A 22,706-nucleotide genomic window follows, 5' to 3' on the forward strand; every position below is an offset into this window, starting at 1 on the left:
ACCTTGTACTTCTACTGAAAGTAGAAGAATAGAATTACTTGGAGCTTTTAGATATATCTAGATCATAGTGGGCTTAGCAGCAGTGCTACAGATATGCCCAGGAACACTGAGAATAACCCCATGGCCTGTTTTGAAGAGTGCTGTACAAACATTCAAGAAGATGGGAGTCCCTGTCTGGAGGTGATTATTATAATTAAACCATGATGCAAGTACTGGGTGTAACAAACAAATGGAGAACAGGGCACAGTAAATGATAGGAAAGTGTAGGTAGATAAACTGGTTGTGATGCACAGCTAGAGCGAATAAACATAACAAAACAAAATACAGGAGTGAGAGCAAGAAGAGGAATATTTAACAGTGAATAAGTGAAACCAGCTGACTCATACAAACCAGCAATTGGTCACCTAGGACAGTGTTGCATATCATTGCTAAGTTGCTAAATAGTAACATATTAATAAAGTCTTCACTAGTACACATGTGGGCATGTGCACAGCCTTTATCTTCCTCTGTCAGAAATGTGCCCAATGAATCTTTATCCATCAGGAAAGATACCTTGTGAGCATCAGCACTTGTGGAGCTGCAAGCTCCCTTTTTGTCCCTTACCAGAGTCCTAAAATTCTGATCAGCCCACCAGTATTCAAGGCCATTTCAAGGGGTGCTGGAGGGTGCCCAAAAGTTTGGATATTTGTTTGGAATCCTGACCACTTGATGTTTTTTTCTGTGGAGTTCCCCTGGCAATTCACATGGGCATACTTTTGTCACACATGTTCACCATGTCTCCAATACGTGAAGTGCCCCAAAGGCCAGATTCACCTTTCCACCTGTGCTCATGCACAGCTCAGGAGGCTTCTACATGAGTGAATGCACAAACATGACCTGCCCTGACTTTAATCCCTGGGTCACACACAGCTTTATGCCTCCATTATGCTCTGCTGTGCCAGTGGTGTGGAGGGAACCACCCAGTTTGCAAATTCCTAGAAACTACCCCTACAAGTGCTATGGTCAGAACTACCAGCATAAAAACCAGCAAAAAAAAAAATCTACTCCATAAGCACGAGGTGTGCTCACTGATTCCTCTGAGCCTGCCTGAATCAGCTTTAGACTTTACAAACCTGTCTGAACACTGGACAGATGCATCAGGGTCTGAAGAACCTATGGTGGTGCTGCTGTCAGTACTTCCAGAGCTCCTGCTCAACTCTCTTCACAGGCATTTCCACCTCCCTCCCAGTCCAAGTGCAGATGTAACCAGTTTCACAACTGCTGAGTGAGGGAGAACAGCCGCCACACCTCTGGAAAGCAAAAGGAAACACTTGGTGGCCTCCAGTGAGTAAAGCACAAGCCATCCCTATGGTATTGTCATCTGCAGATGGTCAGTTTTGGGCACCTTCAGGCCTCCTGGAAGTTAGAATGAGTGTTAGTGGGCAGCAGCTCCATTATAACACTGATTGAGCCTAAAAGCTGTTAACCTTGGACCTTTAGAGCAAAGGGCATGGAGACATTCACCCAGATTTACCAGTGATGGGCACACTCTGAACTCTGGCACCATGTTTCTCCCTCAGAGCTTGTGTTTGCTGACCTCCTCATGCTGTGAGATACACCTTTATTCTGTAGTTTGAGAAAACAGGAAGAATTCTTGCTCTCCTTGTGTATTTTTTACAATGTACAAAGGATTTCAAAAAAGGCAGTGCAAGACTGACTGTTTTAACTAAAATTGTCACAAGCCTTGGGAAACTCAGTCTGAGCTGGCTGCTTCCTTGGTTGAAGTTCTTTGTTTTACAGTCAGCTGGAAGCTCACTAAATGTCACTTCCTTCAGTTTGGCAGATCTGGTACAGATACGTTTTTACATCTTCCTTGCTGTAAACATGGATCAATAATCCCCACATGCCATTTGCATCTGGGAAATACTTTGTGTACCTGACCTGGCTGGGATAGAGTTAATTTTCTTCAAAGGAGCCTCTGTAGTCCTGTGCTTTGTATCTGTGACTAAACCAGCACTGATAACACATCAATGCTTAGTTGCAGCTAAACAGTATTTACACAGCACCAAGACCTTTTCTTTTTCCCACTCTGCACCATCATGGGACACAGCTGACCAAAGGGATATCCCAGACCTTAGGACATGTTGTTCCATGAAAAAAACTGGGGGAAAAGAGGAGGAGGAGAGGGGGATGTTCAAAGTTACAGCGGTGGTCTCCCCAGTAAGTGTCAAGTGTGCTGAGGCCCTGCTTGCCAGGAAGTGGCCGAACACCTCTCTGCTGATGGGAAGTGGTGAATGAATTCCTTGTTTTGCTTTTCTTCACTTCTTAAACTGCTCACAAGTTTTTTCTTGCTTTTTCTCCTTCCAAATCTCTCCCCCAGTCTACTAGAGGGGAAGAAGCTAGTGCCTGAGGGGGGGGGGCTCAGCTACCATCAGGGGTCACAACCCACCACAGCCCTTTCTGGTATCGAGCATGGGGAGAGAGAACTTCAAGAAAACACCTGATGAGACCCTGCTGGGTGGAATTCACAGCTGCTGGGCTGGTAATTAGCAGTGCCCTGTGCTTGCTTGGCTTCCTCTGTGTTACGGTCTGGTGCTTGCTCGTGGCCATTTTGGACTTTTGCTGTTTACTGCAGCAGTCCCCATCGGACGCTGCTGTGCCAGGGAACATTGTGTTAGCATCAGGGGCCATGTGCCTGGGCTGGCATTGCCCCAGCATTGCTGCTGATCCTGCGCTGCTGGAAGGGACACCCTGGGACACCAGTAAGCTACGGAGCTCATTGTAGCAGCCTGCAAGGTGCTGGCTTTGGGACTGGTGACTGAAACAGTGTTGAGGATACACCCAAGTTTTAGCTGTTAAAAAAATACACAAAACCAGTGTTTGCTCAGTGTCACGGCCTTTGCTTTTTCCCCACTCTGCCCTGCCAGGGAGTAGGAGGCTACAGGTGGGTGGAAGGGCACAGAACCAGGACAGCTGAACAAAGTCCTACCCATTAGCAAGTAAAAACAAACTCCAACTTGTAGAATTGTTGCAGATGCATCGAGTCAGGCTCCTGCAATCAGTTTTGCACGTGTCTAACTCTATATAGAATCATGTATATATAAAACACTAAATAGTTATTTTAAATCTTTAAGATCATGGCTCCCTTAAACATAAACAGTTTAGCAGTTATTGTACAAAATTTTGGCTCTGCTGAAGTTATAGCAAGTATTTGTTATCCATTTTAATACTCCTAAGTTTACTTTTTTTTTTTTAGTGAATATTGCTTGTATTGCAATTTCATGGCTGCAAACAAAAATAAATTAAGCGCCATAAAAAAATATTAATTGATCTTTTAATATGAAGCAGTTATTCAGTTTCACCAATTAATCCTAATTAGCATTGAAAATTCCCATCAAGCTGAAAATTCTACATTATGCAAAATTTCACCACTTATTGGTAAAGAGGTACTACTCTCAAAGCAAATACACAAAATAAAATTGTTTTTCATGCTACAATATTATCTTTATTTTTCAGTGGAAAATGACAACAGTTTGTGACATAATAAAAAAGAACAAAAATACTTTAGTTTTTATACTTTTTTCACTCCAATTCTATACCTTCATTTCGAAACGTGCATAATAGTAACTTGGATAACACCATAACAAGATTCAAAGACAAACTACTTTGAAAAATCCACCCTGATGAATGGTATCCAGTGTGATCAATGGAAGTTCTGCAATTAGATCATTTACAGGATCGAAACCAAAAATGCTACCGAAACCTTAGCTAAAACTCTGCTGGAATAATGAGCTCATGCACTGTGCATATATTTTCACCAGTGATCCTGGGAAAAGATCTGTGTATGCTCTATGCACAAGAGTAGTTTTGTTAGTGAAAACACTGAATTAAATGGTAAAGAAGATACAGGTGTTTCCACTACTCAGTTTCATCTTATCCTCCTCTCTGCTGCCACCAGGCTGCACTCTCACTGAACAGCCACTGTTCTCAGTGCCCCTCTAACTCGAGGGAGCTCCCTCTCCCCATGATCTAAAAATTTGTGTGGGATTAAATGTCTGGAGTTCTAGATTCTCACTTTGCCATTACATGACCTGCCATAACCAAGGTAAATCATTTCCCTTCTCATTTCCTGGGAAATGATATTGCTGGCTCCCCCTCCACTTGTCAGGTCACCGAAGATGAATTATGTGAAATGCACAATATTTCAGGTGTGCTGTGCTATGGATGTAAAAAACAAATCAATGTGAACCCACATTCTCCAAGAAGGTGTTTAACACACCTCAATGATGAGACGTGATTGACCTTTGTTGCAATGTAGATGAAAGACACCTGGAGGTGAGGCCACCCCTACAATCATTTCTTATCGAGGCATTGCTGGAATGCAGCACCACAGCTCCAAATGGGCACTGGGTTTCCCTCTCAGCCCTGTGCGTGGAGAATATCTACCTGCTGTAGCTTTCTATTCCTCCTATGTGCTGCAGAAGTATTAAAACCCAGAAATAACCAGGGTTTAGGATTAAGGCCAGAGTCTCCATTCCTAGGGAATTAGAACCTAAAATTATGTGAAATGTAAGACAGAGTACTGGTTAAAATGAAGAAGTGATAATACAAATCAGAATGGAATGCTATTTCTTCCCAGAGAAAAGTATCTGTTTTCTAAAGTGTGTATTTGTAGGAATGAAACATCTGCCAGAGGAACCTCTCAATTCTTGCTGGCAAACATCGAAGTCCCTTGGGGAAGCACACATCCAAACTACTAAGTATGATTGTTTTAAGCATTTAAAAAGAAATAAAAGCTGTTCTGCATGATAACTGCTGAAAGGTTAAGAGTACCCAGGAGTATCAGTCCTTCTCACAGTGAAGCCCCCACCAAAATCACAGCCATAGAGTTCTGCCCGAAGAGCAATCCCATTATACCACGTTCTTGGCACGATGCGGATAAACCTGGCCAGGATGGGGGGGTTAAAGAAATGCTTGACATGACCAATGCTGTTTTCATTACCCAAGAAAACCTGCAAATACACAAACACACAATTAGTTAAAAGACAGCACTATAAGAAAACCTGCTTTTTAATTTTTAAAGTGGTTGCACATGCCATCCAGGGTAGATGGAATGGCTCATTTCTTATTTTCAATAAGACCACAAACAGTTTATTCCTAAAATACTGGATCAAAGCTAGTTCAGGCCAGCAATATCCAAATCTGAAAGAAATAAAGTCTCCGTTTCCATCCACACCAAAAAAATTGCCATTCTATATTTGATGGATTTAAAAAATTCCCTTTTTTTTTTTTTTTTACTACTTCTGCTAATAGCCCTTGTAAGTTAGTATAAGGTGATCTGGGAGACAATATAAAGTACTGTGTCTAGTCTATGGTTATCTGTTACACCAAAACTGCTCATTAACATTAATTTCACTATAAAATCAAAGCAGAAATAAAAAAGGCTTAAAAGATGCCCTGGGAAATAATTTTTTCATTCAAATTTAATATCCTCATGCCAGGCAGAAAAGGACCTGGGGGTGCTGGTCAACAGCTGGCTGAACATGAGCCAGCAGTGTGCCCAGGTGGCCAAGAAGGCCAGCAGCATCCTGGCTTGTATCAGGAATGGTGTGGCCAGCAGGATGGGGGAAGTGGTTGGCTCCCTGTACTCAGCACTGGTGAGACTGCACCTTGTGTGCTGTGTTCAGTTCTGGGCCCCTCACTACAAGAAAGACCTTGAGGTGCTGGAGTGAATTCAGAGAAAGGCAACCAAGCTGGTGAAAGGGTATAGAGGACAAGTCCTGTGAGGAGAAGCTGAGGGAACTGGGATTGTTTAGTCTGGAGAAAAGAAGGCTGAGAAGAGACTTTATTGCTCTGTTCAACTACCTGAAAGGAGTTTGCAGGGAGGTGGGTGTTGGCCTCTTCTCTCAAGCGAATAATGATAGGACTGGAGGAAATTATAAGAGTAGAGGAAATAGCCTGAAGTTGCACCAGGGGAGGTTTAGACTAGATCTGAGGAAGAATTTCTTTACTGAGAGAGCAATTAGGTGTTGGAATCAGATGCCCAGCGAGGTGGTAGAATCACTATCCTGGGAAGTATTTAAAAAAACATTGAGACGAGGCACTTCAGGACATACTCCAGTGGGTGGTATATAATATATATATATGAAAAAAATAAAAATATATATTATATATATATAAAAAACAGGTTTTTTTAAAAAATATATATATCTCTTTAGCCGAGTACTCTGCCTTTGGGCCTTGACCATACTCAGCATCTAAAACAAGTGATAATACAGTTGCCTGAGGTGAGTACGATACCTTTGCCACTGAGCTTGAACCATCTGTGTAGGATTTCCACTCCGAGCCTTCGTCACTGTACAGGACAAGATAGGTTTTCACAAAGTTTTCAGAAGACATGGACTTGACCCCCTGGGTGGCAATAGCAGTTATCTTCTTAATTGTGAGGAGATCAATCTGCAGCCACTGTTGCTTGTTGTTCAACTACAATTGATTAAAAGGGTTGTCTATTAGTGCACATGTATGTATTAAGTGAAAAATCCTGTTTAAAGATAGTTAGACCTAAATTAAAATGTATCAAAACTATGCCAAGAAAACACAGAAACAATAGAGCAAAATTCACCAGCATTCTTGGCAGCCCATTGAACTACCTTCTTCCCTGCAGGTAGCGTATTTGGCATCTTAAGATTTCCATGTTAGTTTCCAATCCATAATGAAAAAATAACACAAATTTATCTCCAGAATTAGAACATAATACATAGTTCTAATACCAAATGCTTACACAAAATGGTAGTTTCCAGCAAAACTAAAGGTGCTTTGTCAAGAAATGCAGTTCCATTTTGAACACAAAAGCTAACTAGCCCTGCTGAAGCTGAAGGTCATCCACCTCCTAAAAGCCAAGCCAGGATGGGTTTATTTAATCCCTTTGAGCTAAATATCCAAGTTGTATTTATCTACTGAAATCAAAAGGGCTACTTTTGCAAGGAAATGCTGCAGGCTCTGGCCCAAAGGACACCACCTATTTTTCAAACTATGACCTCACTGCTGTTGCCAGAAACCAAAAACTTTTCTATCTTAAGAGTTGAAAGAGCTTCTTCCAAAAGCATGGCTAAAGAGCTGTGAGGTGATCCTGTCATGCTTGGCACTGGACAGAGCGTGCAGGAAGCACCTGAGCACAAAGGCTGCACAGATTTATTCACTTGCTGTCATCCCTGTTTTTCCCTTGTTACCTTGGGTCGCCAGGCATTAACCTTTCCTTCCTGACTGAGACGAGCAAGTGAGGGGCTCCATGTGTTAAACCAGGATGCCTTAACAGATGAGGCTGTTATCTGGCTATTCTTGATCTCTCCATTTTGCATCCCAAGTGGCAAAGAACAACCTGTTAAGAGAAGAACCATGTTGTCTCCAGTTCATCCAAGTAGCCACAGCCCAAGCAATGCTGCTGGAATTGAGAACACCCACGACTTGAGCTTCATAGAACGTATGAGGGAAAAAAATTGCTGGAAAGAAAGCACCCAAAGTACATAACCCATTCTTACCATCTGCTTCACAGCCCAGGAGCTCCATGCGAAGAGTTGGTCTGTTGTAGGCCTTGGTTGGGTAAACTCTGAGGTACCTAGCAATAATAGGGGGATCAATGATGTTCTCTTTTATCCCATAGGCATCGGAATTACCTACAAAAAGCTATTAAAAAAATAACAAAAAAAAAATCCACATCTTGTCAGTTTAATGCAAACACAAGCTTGGAAGCTGAAGACTGTTCTGTTACAAAATACAAAACAAACCTCTTGAAGGGGATGGCCACAATTATTACCCAGGTCTTCTGCAGGCAACTTGACAGTTTGACATTGAACTGTTGTGACAACAGGAAGGGAGGGAGAGGAAGGACGAACCAGTCCCTAATGAGGTAGTACCTGGTTTGTAGTCCAGCTTCCTGCTTGCTTCAAGAAGCTGGTATGGGCTTAGGCAATATAAGCAGGGAGATATGCCTGTGAGAAACCCAGACTTGGCACAGCCAAGGTCACAAAGCCAATCTAAATCCCAGCCTAGGAGGTCCCTCAAGTTTCAGAGTTTTTTTTCTGGCCTGAATTTTATGAGACCAGTGTCCTTGTTTTGGCTGGGATAGAGCTAATTTTCTTCTTAATAGCTAGAATAGCATTGTGCTTTGGATTTAATATGAGATTTCATTTGAAAAGAGTGTTGACATAGTACCTGTCATAATACTTGACAGTTTTAGTTTTTGCTAAGAAATCAAGGAATTTTCAACTTCCCATGCTTTGCTAGTGTGCAGATGCACAGGAACCTGGGAGGGAGCATAGGCAGAGCAATAGTTCCAAATTGGCCAACAGAGAATTACATATTATGCAATGTCATGCTCAATATACAGGTGAGGGTTGGTCAGGAAGCAAGGTCTCCCTCTTCCAGGATTGTGGTTTCAGAATCTCTCTCCTCTGGGATTGCTACTCAGGAATGGGATGGGCATTGGTCAGTGGGTGGGGAGTAGCTGCACTGTGCATCACTTGACTGTATATTCTGTTATTACATTATTACATGTTTTTTATCTCAATTCATGAGCCTCCTTATCTTTACCTTTCTGATTGTCTCCCTCATTTCCTGCTGGGAGAAAGAGTGAGCAAGTAGCTGAATGGTAAATTTATCTGCCTGCCATGCTGAAACCATAGCAAATGTCCTTTGGGGCCTCAAGCTGTATTATTAAGTGTCTGAAGGCCATTATTTTTCCCCACTATCTCAACATAAAAGTGTAACCTCACTGCATCATCCAATGATGCCACTTAGGCTGTCGTAACCCCTGTGGCACATACAGACCTTGTGTGCTGGGGAGCTGTCTCCTTTGAAGGTGCTCCACTTCCGCTTGTCTTTGCTGTAAACAATGAAGAAATTCTCGATGTACAAGGACTTTAAGAACTGCTTGGCTCCCTGTGTCTGTATCCCAGTTAACAGAACTTGTCTTTGAAAGTCCACCTAGGAACAGCAAACAGTGTTTATAAAGCAAATAACGCACAGAAAAATCCATTACAATCTTTGGCACCTACCCAAGAGCTTTGAGCTCTGCCTTTTAAAGCCCACACCACCAGCGCTCTCTGGATGAAAACGATTAAATATCAGAGTCCAAATTAATGCTGTGTCTTCCTCATTTCATTTGCGTATTTATCTGCTTGTGTGTTTAATTTCAGAGGCCATCTTACAGCGTTTAGCTAAGACACCTCAAAAATACACATGTCTCCATGCTAGGCAGAACTCTGTTATTCTCATTTTACAGATAGGCAAACGAAGAATAGAGAATCTGAAGGCTCATGTTTTCATAAGCTGCCTCTAAGTTTTGGATACGCAGACTGAGAAAAGGGATATGACTTTCTGAAGTGCTGAAAAGCCACAATTCCTGCTGGTACCAGATCCGAAACCATAGCACATAAAATTAAACCAGCAAGATGTTCCTCTTAGCGCTGAAATTCATTCCTTGGGGTATGATCTCCACATCTCTTAACTGCAGCAGCCTCAGCTTCTCACTACCATACCCCCCATCAAATTCTCTCTCTTCTTAACATTACCTCAAGTTCCACATCATATCCCCCAACCTCTCCCTCTAGATGACCTCCACTAACTTGATAACATGTCAAATGTTAGTGAGCCAAATGTAATAGTCAGCTGTTGAACTTAGGCTCAAACTACTGTGTCAGTGTTTCTTTTCTTCCAGCTGCCAATTTTAATGAGATCTGTAAGAAATCAACCATCTTCTCTAAATTTGGTTGCAAATTGGCTAGCTGGTGCAAAAGTGACAGAGGTCAATGGAAATCATGGAAGAAGAAATGAAGTGCCTGAATGATTTAGTGCTTGAAACCATAATGGTATCCTTAGTTGCCATGTGAAGCCACATTGTGCTGTCAAGTTGGACACAGAAGCATCCAAAAAAACCACACACAAAACTATCTGAAGCAATGCTTGAAAGCATTACAATTTAAATGATCACCCAAACATACATAAATACTGTCAGGGAGAGGGAGAGGGAAGAAAAAGTAATGGAAAGAATTACTCCATTTCTCAAAAATGTTACAAAACAGTAAGTCTAAATTGTAAGGGTAACCTTGCAGGCAATGGCTCTCTATAGCAGTACAGACTGGATAACCCCAGAAGAGGTGGACAGCTTACAGTATCACCGATCAAGCTTGCTGCATCTTTTCAATTTTCCCCAGCAGCCTTTCCAATAAGAAGAACAGCTTGAACTTCTAAAGTTGTAGGACAATCACAAGACAGGATTGTATTGGCTATGCCCAGACTCAAGCACATGTTGTACCAACCATACCTGGATCCAAGGGAATTCTGTTTTTGCTGTAGTGCTCCAAGCATTGTATGTTCCAGAATTATTTAGCCGGGCTAATTTAGGTTCCCAATAGTCTAGACAGAAAATATGAGGAAAGAAAGAATCTAAATAGAGATGCTGAAAAAAAGGAAGCTGTAACTAGCTACTTATGTTAAGTGCTTCAATCCTTTTTGAGTCTGTCTAGGGGAAAAAAAATCCAACCATTAGACTCTAACACCTTATCTAGGATAATTTGGACATGGTCAGCAAGGCATACCAGCTGTTACCTTGAAAAGTTTTGCAGTTGGCAGAATGACTTTAAAAATATCAGCTTTTTCTGCAGCGTACTCTTTAATGATTTAAAACCCAGGTCTAGAGTTTGCTGAACAAGGTTTGGCTGCCAGTGGGATCAGACACAAAATGGGCTTCATATGCATGACAGAGAGCTTCCCTCTGCATTAAGAAGCTTGCGTGTTAAAAACTGATAAGAAATATATGTAACAACAAAGCTTTCAAGCCTTTGTAACACTGTGGTGGGAAGTGAAGAAAGAAAATCAAATACACATAAAAGTAATTTTTTCAAAATAAGTAATTTTCTTATGATTTCAAGGGTGTTCCTGCATGCACATATAATCTGTATATCTTTATTTGCCACTGTTCATGTAAAATTCTACCAATTTCTCTGCCAAATGATCCCATTTTTATACCAGGAATAAATTTGATAAATTAAAGACTCTGTCACTGCTCTGGATGCCAGATTCCCAAATATTCCATAACAGGTATGCTTTGTCCTTTCATATTTCATAGCACTTGCAAATCTCAAAAGCTTTTGGAACACTTGCTGTTGATTTTCAAGCAGGACAAAAAGATGAAGCTGGATTTGTTCCAGGCCATCCAGTAGGCCACAGACAGAAGACTCCCTGAGTCTCAGGCTTCTTATACTGACATTAGACCTGTGACACTGAGAAAATGCAACAATGAGGGCTACTTAGCACATCTCAGAGCCTCTGCTTGCATTACTGGACAGCTTTTTAACCTGACAGTCGATTCATTCCTGAACTGATATTGTATGACATATCACATGATACCAGAAAAAAACTTTGAGTGGCAATACTTTGTTGGGATGTTCAGGAGCATGCCTGGACTTTTTTAAGGATTAACTCACCTATATGATCTGATGCCTCGATTTGTGAATCTAGTACAACTCCACTTGCTAGACCCATGGGAATTCTGCACCCTGTGGAGAAGACAGTAAATTTTTTGTTAAGGAAAAGGAAGGCGATTGCAATATGTATTCCAGATGGAATCTTCTAGGACAACATAATTCAGAACAATTCTTAGTAATACTGTAACATCATTACTCTCTTCCCAGAGAAGGCCAAATTAATCTCTGCAATTTCTCTCAGCAGATTGATCCAATGGTCACAGCAAAGAAACCTCAGATTCAAAGCTAGTATGATAAAGGAATAAAAGTAGTATGCTAAATAATTCAAAGCTAGTATGCTAGAAGCTACATTTTATCTTCTAGAAAAAATTTACATTAACCACTCTACCCCCTCTTTGAAATTACAGAGAATCTGCTTTGGGGTTTTGCAGAACAATCTCCCAGACTTAGTGATCTCAAAAGGGTAGAGATGACTTTACAGCTTGCCTCCCTCAGTCACAAAGCACCTTAGTTCAGTACCTTTCTCTATAACCAAATAGGATGCCTTCATTCCTGCTTGCTGATACTCTCCCACTTCAGTGTCTAAAAGCCACCAGCCAGGTCTCTGTGGTTTCATTTCAATTGTTCTAAATGAGCCTTAAAAAAAATGAAAGAAAAATATCAGAAACATTAGCATTACAAGGTTGATGTTAGTGAGATTGGATGTAAAACTAAAGACCATGCTATAACTTACACAAGAAAAATTAAATAACCTGCTACACACTGCAGAGAGAGCACTAATTATCACTGCCTCAGTCATTTTTTTCTTGGCAAGAAAGTTCTGACTGGAGACTGAGATTGGAATTAAGTGACCAGATCAAAACCTAACCTTTGCTGCAGGTGCAAAGTTCAGAACCTTGGATGCCTCTATGCAACAAAACATCTGTGCATTAGGGACAGTGCTGAGCCATGCAGTGCCATTAAATTCATTACGTAACATAAGGATGTTAATTCTGTGGTGCTGCAGAGAGCTCTTACTCCTGCTGCCCCAGTGGGCTGTTCAAGTAAAGCCAAAAAAGAAGCCAAAAGCAGATGTAGCAGAATCAACAGTATGGGCCCTCTGCTCACTTTCTGCATGCCTCAGCAGGAGAAAGGATTGAGCAAGAAACAGATACGGTTTATGCTGTTTGCTGCACTTTTAAAAAGTGCATGCATATTGCTTTTCTTATATTTCTAGTTAATGCAGACAGCATAATTCCCACTTAAGCAAAAACATATGTAGATGTCATAGTGAAAAACATCATCTTAAAAAGCTGAAATAGTGAGTAAGCAACATAATGTTCACTGAAAGAAATTTTGAACACTGGCTGTTGATTTTCAAGCAGGGAACCCAAAGGACAAAAAGATAAAGCTGGATTTGTTCCAGGCCATCCAGCAGGTGATAGACAGAGGACTCCCTGAGACTCAGGTTTGTGATACTGACAGTAGACCCATGACACTCGAAAATACAACGATGAGGACTAAATAAATTCCTATTATTCCAAGCCAATCCCATTATTTTAAACTTCTTCTTTCCTGTTGGTTTATTTTGTTTGTTCTTTTGGTTTGTGTTTTTTTGTTGTTGGGGGGGGGGGGTTTGTTTGTTGATTTTTTTTAACACATGTAGCTGGCAATACAGGCTTCATAAGACCTGTTATTGCACACTTGAACTGCTGAAACTGATGGGCAAAGGAGTATAATCTGTGCCCTAATGAATGTTTTTAGTTTCTTTCTTCCTGAACAGAAGAATTCTCCTAGGGCTCACATTTGTTCTCTCCTGTTTCAAAGTCATCTTGACATTCTAAACATAAACCCTCACCATACTGAGCCAGACACCAGTGGTCTTTCCCAGCAAACATCAGCAGGACTTCAGAGGTACTGAAGCCTGGGGACACAAGCAGGATGGCTGCACAATTGTACATGTGTCATTTCACAAGAAATCAGTGGATGAGGCTATCCTACCAACTTCCCTTTTCCAATACTGACCTTCACTGCTGAGCACCTACTTTGCAGACAAGAACGCAGCATGTGAGGCAATAAAGGTGAGAAACCTGCCCCTGCTGACATATCTGGTGAGTGGTGAGAAGAATGCAAAACATGCTGCTGTTCCTTTTCCATATATATCTCTTCTCATCTTAGAGGAAGACATCTGTACAATAACTTGAGTTTTGTATGTAACTGTACTCATATTTCCAGTTTTAAAGAACAGCAATGTCACCTTTATTTCCCCCTTCCTACTGTGTTATGTGAGATGCAAAGTGATTATTTTTCTTCTACTCATCACAGGCAAATGAGCTGTTAGTGCTCTCAAATTCTTTCTTACTGCATCCAAAGCCAGCTTCTGGTTCACCTTTACATTGGTTTGCTGATAACAAATTGCAGATATCACTCCTTAAAACTTACTCTGTTCTGATACTTACCTGGAAGGAGTGTGTATGTACCAAGCTGATGCTTTGGCTCTCCTTGTTCTATGAAAGTCTGTCCATGAAAATGAACAACATGAATGTCTTTTGGCCCTCCCATATTCAGCAAATGCCACCGGACCAGTTCACCTTCATACATCCTCAAGCCTTGCAAATTGTGAGTAATCCCATTAATAGCTGAAAAAAATATATTGTTAGTAAGAAAAACTGCTCAAAGAACAGGTCTCTTACAGTGCTAGAATGTAGATATTAAAAAGAGTACAATATTTAATGAATCCAATATTAAGTGCTAAACATGCTATAGCCTATATACAGCAATTCAGAAAATCCAGGAACATCACCAGAGGATTTGAGCATAATTTACTTGCCATACATGGTAGCCAGGAGAACAAGGAGCTGCAAGAGATTAAACATCAGGCCCAAAAGAAAGGACAGCTATCCAAAGTGTGCTTTGCAGCTCAAATTTCCACAGCCCTACAGTCACAACTGATACAGTTGATTAATAACGGATTTTATAGGCCACATTTTCAAAAGACAGATTCCACTTCTCAACACGGCTTTTTCAAACATGATCACTTACAGCACACAAGCATCGGATTTTCAAAGACAGAAACAGTTTCATTACTGACCACAATTTCAAAGAGAAAAAAGGGTTGCCTTTGAACAATCAGACACTTGCTTAACATCACATAACTAAAACCTCTGTATCCACAGAGAAGCATATGAAGGGCTCTCCTACAGCTGTTTTGAATTCCTCAGTAGAACTAGTTGATTTGACAAATTATTACAGTAGTTTAAAATTTCTTGCAAAAAAGATTCCAGAGTACTAGATTCTTACTGAAAACAGAGCTTTTTAGTTTTCTTTTTTCTTTAATTATGGGAAGTGGATGTGAGAGTGTGAGAAAGATGTTTCTGTTGAAAGCTTTAGTCTAATATGTTCTTTCTTCATTTTAATAACAAACTTCCAGTCAACACCGATCTTCATATGTGAAACTATGACTCTTATGGGTACAATGGAGAACAATAACAACAACAAAAAACCCACCTACATAATTAAAAGTATAGGATTTTGCCTGTTCAAAGGGGGAGCTGAGATAGCACCCCCAATATCTTTCTCTCTACCCCAATAAATTGAATACTTGGCAAAATTAAATAAGTACCATAGAACTTGTGGCATTGCTGCATTTCTCGGGTCTTCTCAGTGCAGGGACTTCTAGAATGTTTGTCAAAGTACCAGCTTTTCTCTTCATCAAAGACCATAAAAAGCAAGAAAAAGTCTCGGGTTGATGTCCTGCTGTTGCTGGACTTGCGGAAGGTTCCTTTTTGACAGATGAGTATTGGCCCAATCAAACCAGAGTGAATATCTTTCTCCTTGAAGGTAATAAACTCATATTAGTTTATTAGTGGACTTCTCAAAAGATGTCAAAACCTCAGCATTCTGTAGAGATTCACCAGGCCTCAAAGATTTAAAGCAGAGGCTAAAATTGCAGAGCTAGAATTCATCCCGCTCAGCCTACCAGAGAGTTCTCCCATTTGAATTCTTCAATAGATTATATCCTCTTTTAACTGAGTGTAAGAGACTAAATGTCAGATGGGAGCATCAGGACCAATAGAAAGGACAGCTATCCAAAATGTGTTCTGCAGCTCACGTTTCCTACAGCCACAGAGGAATGTCACTTGGAGATACTCAAAAACCAACTGGTCCTGAGCAGCCTACTCGAGCTGACACTGTGTGAGTTGAGACAGGTGGAATAGATGATCTCTGGTGATCCCTTCCAGTGTAAATGTTTCTTTGACTCTGTGATCAACCCCAGCAAGAGTACCACTTTTCTATTGATTTTCTTACCAGATTTATATCAGAGTAGTAGACCCAGGACCGACAAGCTGCTCCTGACTGCACAGGGCCTGATCGCCTGTTTGCATACCATACATATATATAGCTGCTATTTGGCTGGACTTTGTCATCTTCCTTAAACCAAGCAGTAGATTCATCATCATAAATGCTTCCCTCAGAGGACTTTTCATAGAAGAGTCCATGGGCATGAAGGGAATATGGTCTGGATGCCAGATTCTTAAAATGAACCTGAAAAGAAAATCAAATAGATTATGTTAATCAAAATCAGATTAAAATGAAAAAGCTCCCCCACAATACAAGGATCTGTACAAGGCTTAGGATCTGTAGAATGATTACAGGCTATGGTGTGCATGGCACAGCTGGCAGGGATAGCTTTTGACATCTCCATGCAGAGTCACCTTCTTTGATGCAGGTAGTTAATTAAAAAGTAGAAAATATGAGTCTAACTCCTTGTCTTCCACCGAGTCTAGGTTCCTAGGACTTTTACTGCTGCCCTTGACACTTGAATGTGCTTAGCTACAGCAAGCAGGGCAATGGGCAGCTCCTACCTTTTATACTTTGTTGCATAGTTGCACGAAAGAAAGGAACAAAATAGTGACACGAGACCTCTGTTTGTGTCACTCTGAAATCAGAGCTTCTCACTTGCCCCAGAGAAGTGTGAGGACTGGGAGTTACATATTTTTACATCTCAGAGGATCACTCACCCAAGCTAAAATAGCCTCTCTCTTCTCTTACTCATGGTTTCAAAGGTATCTCAGTGTGTTCCTATTATGCACTCCTCCTAGTGAAATCACCAGAAAGCAATGAGGGCTGCTCTCCCCATCTAAGTCCATTCCTGTGTGTTGGAAGACTGGCTAAAGGATGAGAAGGGAAACTCCACAGCAATGTGCTTCCTAATGCAACTATTACACCACAACCAACCCATTTTACAGCAAAAGTTTACAGAGGAAAATACACTTTTTGGACACACACATATATATATATTCATCTTTAATACAATTTACTGATTTCTTTTTAAAAAATTAAGAAGCTCCCTTTACCTATAAAAAGTAATGCTATCATTTTAATCTGGTTTTAATTATTTTTTTTAAAGCTTAAATCTAATTTTACATTAGACTAATAAGTCAGTGTTTAATGTTGGGAAAAATAAGAAAAACAGAAGCAAATTTACTGTGAGAAAAAGGATGTGCTTCAAAGATCACTGTGCTCATATGTCTACACTGCAGTTCTTAGTTTTCAAACTGTTTGCCCATCATAATCTTTAAAAAAATTGTTGTATTTTAGGACCATTCTACGCCAAGCTGCAAGATTGCCATAAGAATCTTATCCTGGATACATATTTGAAACATTGACCTACTAGGATAACATCGTCCACTTCAGCCCGGATAACTGGCCCCAGGATGCCAAGGTGTTCTTCATATTCATCTTCATCCTGAAGAGTTGTAAAGGTACTGTCTGTATAGCTTTGGAAAATCACCTTATATGCAGTGCCATCTTTACAGGTTTTGTCATCCATCATTGTACTGAAAGGAAATCTCCAATTAAAACCCCACACAGTGAATCAGAAATGACAGCTTTCATGAAATATGACAACACATACAAGCAGGAATGCTTTATAATGTAAAGAATAAAGTCACAAATCTCAGATGATTCTGAAAGTCGTTACTTGCAGTGTTTAAGCAATTCTACTTCTACGGTTGTTTACGAGACCCTTCCAAGATTAGGTCAGCAGTCACTGGAAAATGTCAACTACTCTCTGAAAACCCACCTGAGCTCTATTTCCCTTTTATACCATTACTGTTAATAATCTGAATCAGCGGTAAGCTGAATGTAGTGTGCTTACCACCTGTACCCAGCTCTCCTACAGATGCACCTTCTTTGGAAAGATGACAGAAACGCATTTTATATTTGATTTTATGTGCATTTTGCAACACAGAGCTGGGAAAAAAAGTAAGTTTTTAGGCATTCAAACTGTTCTTTAAATCTTAAATAGAAGCACTATATTATATCATTCTGATAGAAGCACTATATTATATTATTCTGATAAAATATATTATCACCCCCTACAAAATTGGTCTCATTATTAATTCTGCAAAAACCAGAAACTCAACTGAAGTCATCTAGTAGGAAGGAAGGCAGGCTGGTTTTCAGCTCTTCAACACACTGAGACATATGCCATGTACTCTGCTAATTTCTTTTGGAAATATGTATCTTATACCAGCTAAGGATAAACCTCACTGAGGTCTATGTATAGGTCTGAGCATTAAGGATTACTTTATTTTGTAAGTATTTAAAGAAACAATGGTTTCTGTCATTTGTGCAAGGCTCATTTATATGGACTGAGATGAAGCAGGAGTAAACCTGGAAAATACTAAGAAGAGAAGAAAAATAATAAATCAAATAAAATGGAAATTCAATATGAAAAATAATATGTTTGGAGCTGAATTTTGTTGATGAAACTTTTCTCCCATTTGTGCAGCTTTTGATAAAAAACTGAAGTGGTGGTTTTGGTCTTGTTCAATTCAACGGACAGAAAGCTCAGCATTTTGATGAAAATGGACTGGGAATCCTACACATTGTAGGGTATGCACTGATCCTAATCTGTATCAATTAAGATAATGAATTTTTAGCACAGAGTTTGCCTCAAGTCACATATTCTGTGCCGTGGCACAGTGGTCAGCCTTCCCTGTCAAACTGCAAGAAATCCCCTCAACATTAGGGATTGTGATCCAGTCACCTTCAGGTTTCTCTAAACAATAAGAACAATAATGCAATAATTCATACAGCTTTACTTTTACTTTAACTATAAGGCAGTCACCAATGTGGTTAATTAATTTGCATCTTTCATATATTTTTCAATACTGCAGCCTTGTGAAGTTGTGAAGTGCTATTATCCTGTTCTACTACAGAGAACTGAGACAGCAGAACCACTTCTGACTGATGCTAGAAACTCAAGGAGGAAGTGAAACAAGCTGCTCAAGTATAACAAAGCTAACTGGAAGTTTCACCTGACCTCTTAGAGTAAGTTTTTCAACTTCTGTTTTAAATAGGGTTTGTAGTGAGTCTACAAAAGGGAGCTAATTAAAAAAAACAAAAAAACCAAACAAGAAACTCCCAACAACAACAATTCTTAGTTGTGTTGCTACTGATTATAACAATATCCCTATGGCATTCTATGGGGATACCAGCCTCCATGGAAAATTCTTAGGATTCTGCAACTGAAATGTTGGAAGTCACATTGCACTTCACAGATGATAAGTTTATCCATATGTAACTCAACATTCTGCTAGCACGTATCAGGACAGTGAGAAAAATGAAAGCTAATCATTTAGCCAAACCTTTTTTTATATCCTGCATAGTTCCAGCAGACTTCTTTAGCTGCAATAAAATATCTTCTCTCGTTCCCTTTGCTACGCAGGTAATGTTCAGCAATGTTGTCTGGGTTGCGTTGTTCCTTGATATTCACTTTTGGGTCTGTCGTGTAGGGGTCATCAAAGGTCACATACTCATATTCGTATTCACTGCCTGATGTTTCCTCATTGTAAAATCCTCCTGTAACATATTCATAGTCTCCATTTTCTTGGGGAAGGCCAATAGTGACTGATGGCTTAAACTGACGGGGTGTGAGTGTGTAATTCAGTGACTCTCCATGCTTGACCCTACTCAGATCCACTGCATGGTTGGCTTCACTGGGTACCCCTGTGGCATTAGGGCAACATGGCAGTGTCGGGTGATTGGTCTCACCCAGAAAGACTGTATGGCCAAACCCTGCCACTGAATTGATTTTTTGAGGCTTTTTACTTCTTGGGCTCAGTATGTGGGTCATTTTCGGATATTCCTTTTTCCTTCGGATCTTGATGAGGGTTCCAGTTATGTTCGAAGTATTGTTCTTGTTCTCCTCCTTTCCTTTCAGAGCTGGGTGTATATGGCTCCCTGTCTGTTTTTCTCCCACTTGATGTGAGAAAACTTGATACTTCTTCATATGTTTTTTATTTATGAATACTGTACCATTTCTGCCATGACGATCTAACTTACCAGTAACAGATTTATCTAAATTTGCCTCTAATCCCAGACTCTCCTTTGCAGACACCAAGTTCCATTCCTCATTAGTCATTTTAGATGAATATTTTCCAGCCCTGGGCAAGGATGCTTCCAGTATGTTCTTCCCTAGTGCAGGACTGGAATTAGGGCTTGTATTGCCTAATGTGTGATCTAAAGAAAAAGTTTCTGCTTGTTCATCTCTGGGTAGCTTGGGTTCAGAGAGGCTGGATGCGTTAGACCCATTTCCTACAATAAGGTCCAAAGCAAGTGTCAAGTTAACTGCAGGCACGGTATTTTCCATCTCTGTTTCCTCCTCTTCCAGTTCATCATCATAATCACTTGGAAGCTGGCCAGTTCCCACCACTGCTGTATCAGATGTGTTCTCTGTATGGTGCACAAAATCAGGTGCATTTGCCTTGGCAGAAAATGAGACATTTCTATTTCGTACCTCATTTAGAAGGGCATTCATCTTTTGGACAGCATAAAACTTAATGGCCAGTGAGCTTCTTCTTTTTCTTTTTCTGCTAGTGGTATAATTTCCTCTTTCTGTGTTTTCCTCTTGATGTTCTTCTGAAAGTAATGTACTGCCCTTTTCATCATGTGGAAGCTCTTCTGCAACATTCATTTGGCCGTTCCCATTGCTCAGCCTGTGTTCACCTGCAGACACGTTGCTGTGATCTGTTTTATAATTGCTTTGGCTTTTATTCTCAAATAGCAAGTCGGCCTTTCCATCACTTGTGCTAGCTAAAAATAAATCCTCTTCTGCTGTGACTGATGTGTGATTTGACAGGAATGTTTCAGCCTCGATTCGGGGAAGAGGAGTGATACCAGTTTCTAAGAACTTATAGGTGTTTGTGGATTCACTGCTATTTATAGCTGTCAGACCTGAGCCAGCTGCCACCTCAGAACTCGTGGCATCAATGCCTTCATACTGTTCCCAGGCCAGAGCTGTAAGGTTCTGGTTTTCTTCATTGCCTGTTGCCTTCCTCAAGCTTCGGATGGAGTAAAAAGAAGCCAGGTAATCCTGATAATCCAAATCCTCCTTATCTCCTTCTTCTTGCACATCTTCTTCAAGTGAGGCAGAAACAGCCTTTTTATCAGTCTTAGTGTAAGTAAAATCCACAACATCAAACGTCTCATCTTCCTCATAGTCACATTTGGCATCTCTGAATCTCAGCCTCATGCCGTAGCTCATCTCTGGGGTACCCCAGGATGCTAAAAGCCAAGTACCTGCAATTTATAAAATAAAAGTGTTTTTCTTATATGCAGTAGTTATGAGTGGACACTGCTTATCACCTAAGTGGTCAGGGAAGTTGCTGGGTTTGTTTCTACAATACCTGCTATAACAGGTTGTTAATACTCATCTGGAATTTCCATGAGCTCTCGTGATGAAAAATAATTAACAACTTTAGGTAAATAATAGCACATATAAATAAATACATCTTATTGCTGGAGTTGTTCTCCACAGATTAAGCTGCACCTAGAGCCCAAGATCCCATGAAAGATGGGTATGAAAAAGAAGAAAAAATATAAGGATCCTATATTTAGATCTGGATCTAGATTGGGATCTTTTGAGATAAAGTTTTAATTTTGTCTTGTCCTTAGTGATGTATGCATTGGCACACAGAAGGAGAATTCTGAACAGAACAAGTAGGATTGGAAGCAGTGTTGACAAATATCTGTCACACACACTGTATTTTAAAAGTTTCTGAATGCAAAAAGGATGATTGTTAAAGAATAAAATAACTTGAACTTCCCATATAGATACAAACATTAAGTTGACAATCTGAGGCATCTTAGATTAATTTCAAGGCCTTAATAATGCCTCCAAAATCTAGTCAGAAGATGTTCTCTATTTGAAACTATGATCTGCAGAGAATAAATGCAATCTGTTTCCCTAAACAACATCAAATCAAGTTCTTTGCTTGTTACAGCTTACTTTTGTAACTAGCAGAAATGACAGAACAGACAGATTTAAGAGAGCTTAAGATTTTTTTTATGAAAAAGATTGCATAAAATTTTCTGTATTTATCGGAGCTTGAAGAGACTTAAGTTTTCCTCGTTTCTAGCAACAGCAAATTTACAAAAGGAAACATGCCCTAGATGGAAAGAACAGATCACACCAAAATCAAGCAAAAGTAAACTTCATTACTAGGGAAGTTTCCATAAATCTGATGGTTTTTAAATGATTCCCAGTTTAGAAAAATAAAAACCACTTAACATACAATACATTTTTAACTTGCAAGGTGTTGAGGCTGTGTTATCGGTGCAAATAAGCTATGAGGACATAAGAATTCATTATTTAAATAGACAAAAGATGCAAAAAAACCCCAAAACCCAACATTGGTATTTTAAATAGGACAGGGATACCTAAACCTTGTGGAATTCCAGGATGATCACTAAACATCCACAGCCTTCAGTGAGAATAACCTCTCTCCTTTTGCAGTAAGTTCTGTAACTGTGGTCTGCATGGCTTCTAGTGCCACCTTTTCAAGATATGGTATTAATCCTTGTTAGACACTGCCATACATTCTGATGAACCATTACTCCATTCAATTAGGCAGACTTTACTGCTGCTGAATGACCACAAACCTACAATGAAGTGTTGCCATTCTGTCCAGTAATGATTAGCATCATTTGGCAGATATCCATCCTTAGATAACTCAAGATGGACAAGTATGTAGCAAAATTTGGAATGATACAGAGGAGTTGAAGCTGGATTGTTTCCAAGGACAATCTTAGAATTGCCTTAAAATGATCATTGCTAACCCCAAAACTAATTGTAAAGTGGAAAAAGAAAAAGACAAAAAAACCCAAAGCAAAACAAAACCAAACAAACAAAAAACAAAAAAAAAAAAACCAAAATAAAAAAGCCTCAGGACAGCATAAGATTATGCTACGTGCTAA

At 40.0% G+C, this 22,706-nt stretch overlaps 1 protein-coding gene across 1 annotated transcript in view; it reads right to left on the reverse strand.

Moving 5' to 3' along the window:
• Window positions 1-3,458: 3,458 nt before the first annotated feature.
• Window positions 3,459-22,706, reverse strand: part of F5 (coagulation factor V) — a 39,198-nt gene continuing 19,950 nt past the window's right edge. Inside the window, exons 13-25 of the mRNA XM_071758956.1 lie at window positions 19,097-21,029; window positions 17,116-17,281; window positions 15,750-15,986; window positions 15,064-15,274; window positions 13,901-14,080; window positions 11,982-12,098; window positions 11,463-11,534; window positions 10,301-10,392; window positions 8,806-8,961; window positions 7,518-7,662; window positions 7,209-7,357; window positions 6,280-6,462; window positions 3,459-4,991 (exon numbers count right to left, since the gene is read on the reverse strand). Coding sequence (XP_071615057.1) covers window positions 4,803-4,991; window positions 6,280-6,462; window positions 7,209-7,357; window positions 7,518-7,662; window positions 8,806-8,961; window positions 10,301-10,392; window positions 11,463-11,534; window positions 11,982-12,098; window positions 13,901-14,080; window positions 15,064-15,274; window positions 15,750-15,986; window positions 17,116-17,281; window positions 19,097-21,029 — 3,830 coding nt within the window. The 3' untranslated portion in view covers window positions 3,459-4,802. The remainder of the gene's footprint in view (window positions 4,992-6,279; window positions 6,463-7,208; window positions 7,358-7,517; window positions 7,663-8,805; window positions 8,962-10,300; window positions 10,393-11,462; window positions 11,535-11,981; window positions 12,099-13,900; window positions 14,081-15,063; window positions 15,275-15,749; window positions 15,987-17,115; window positions 17,282-19,096; window positions 21,030-22,706) is intronic.

The sequence above is a fragment of the Heliangelus exortis genome, chromosome 1, assembly GCF_036169615.1.
Source record: "Heliangelus exortis chromosome 1, bHelExo1.hap1, whole genome shotgun sequence".
In the NCBI taxonomy this organism is placed as follows: domain Eukaryota; kingdom Metazoa; phylum Chordata; class Aves; order Apodiformes; family Trochilidae; genus Heliangelus; species Heliangelus exortis.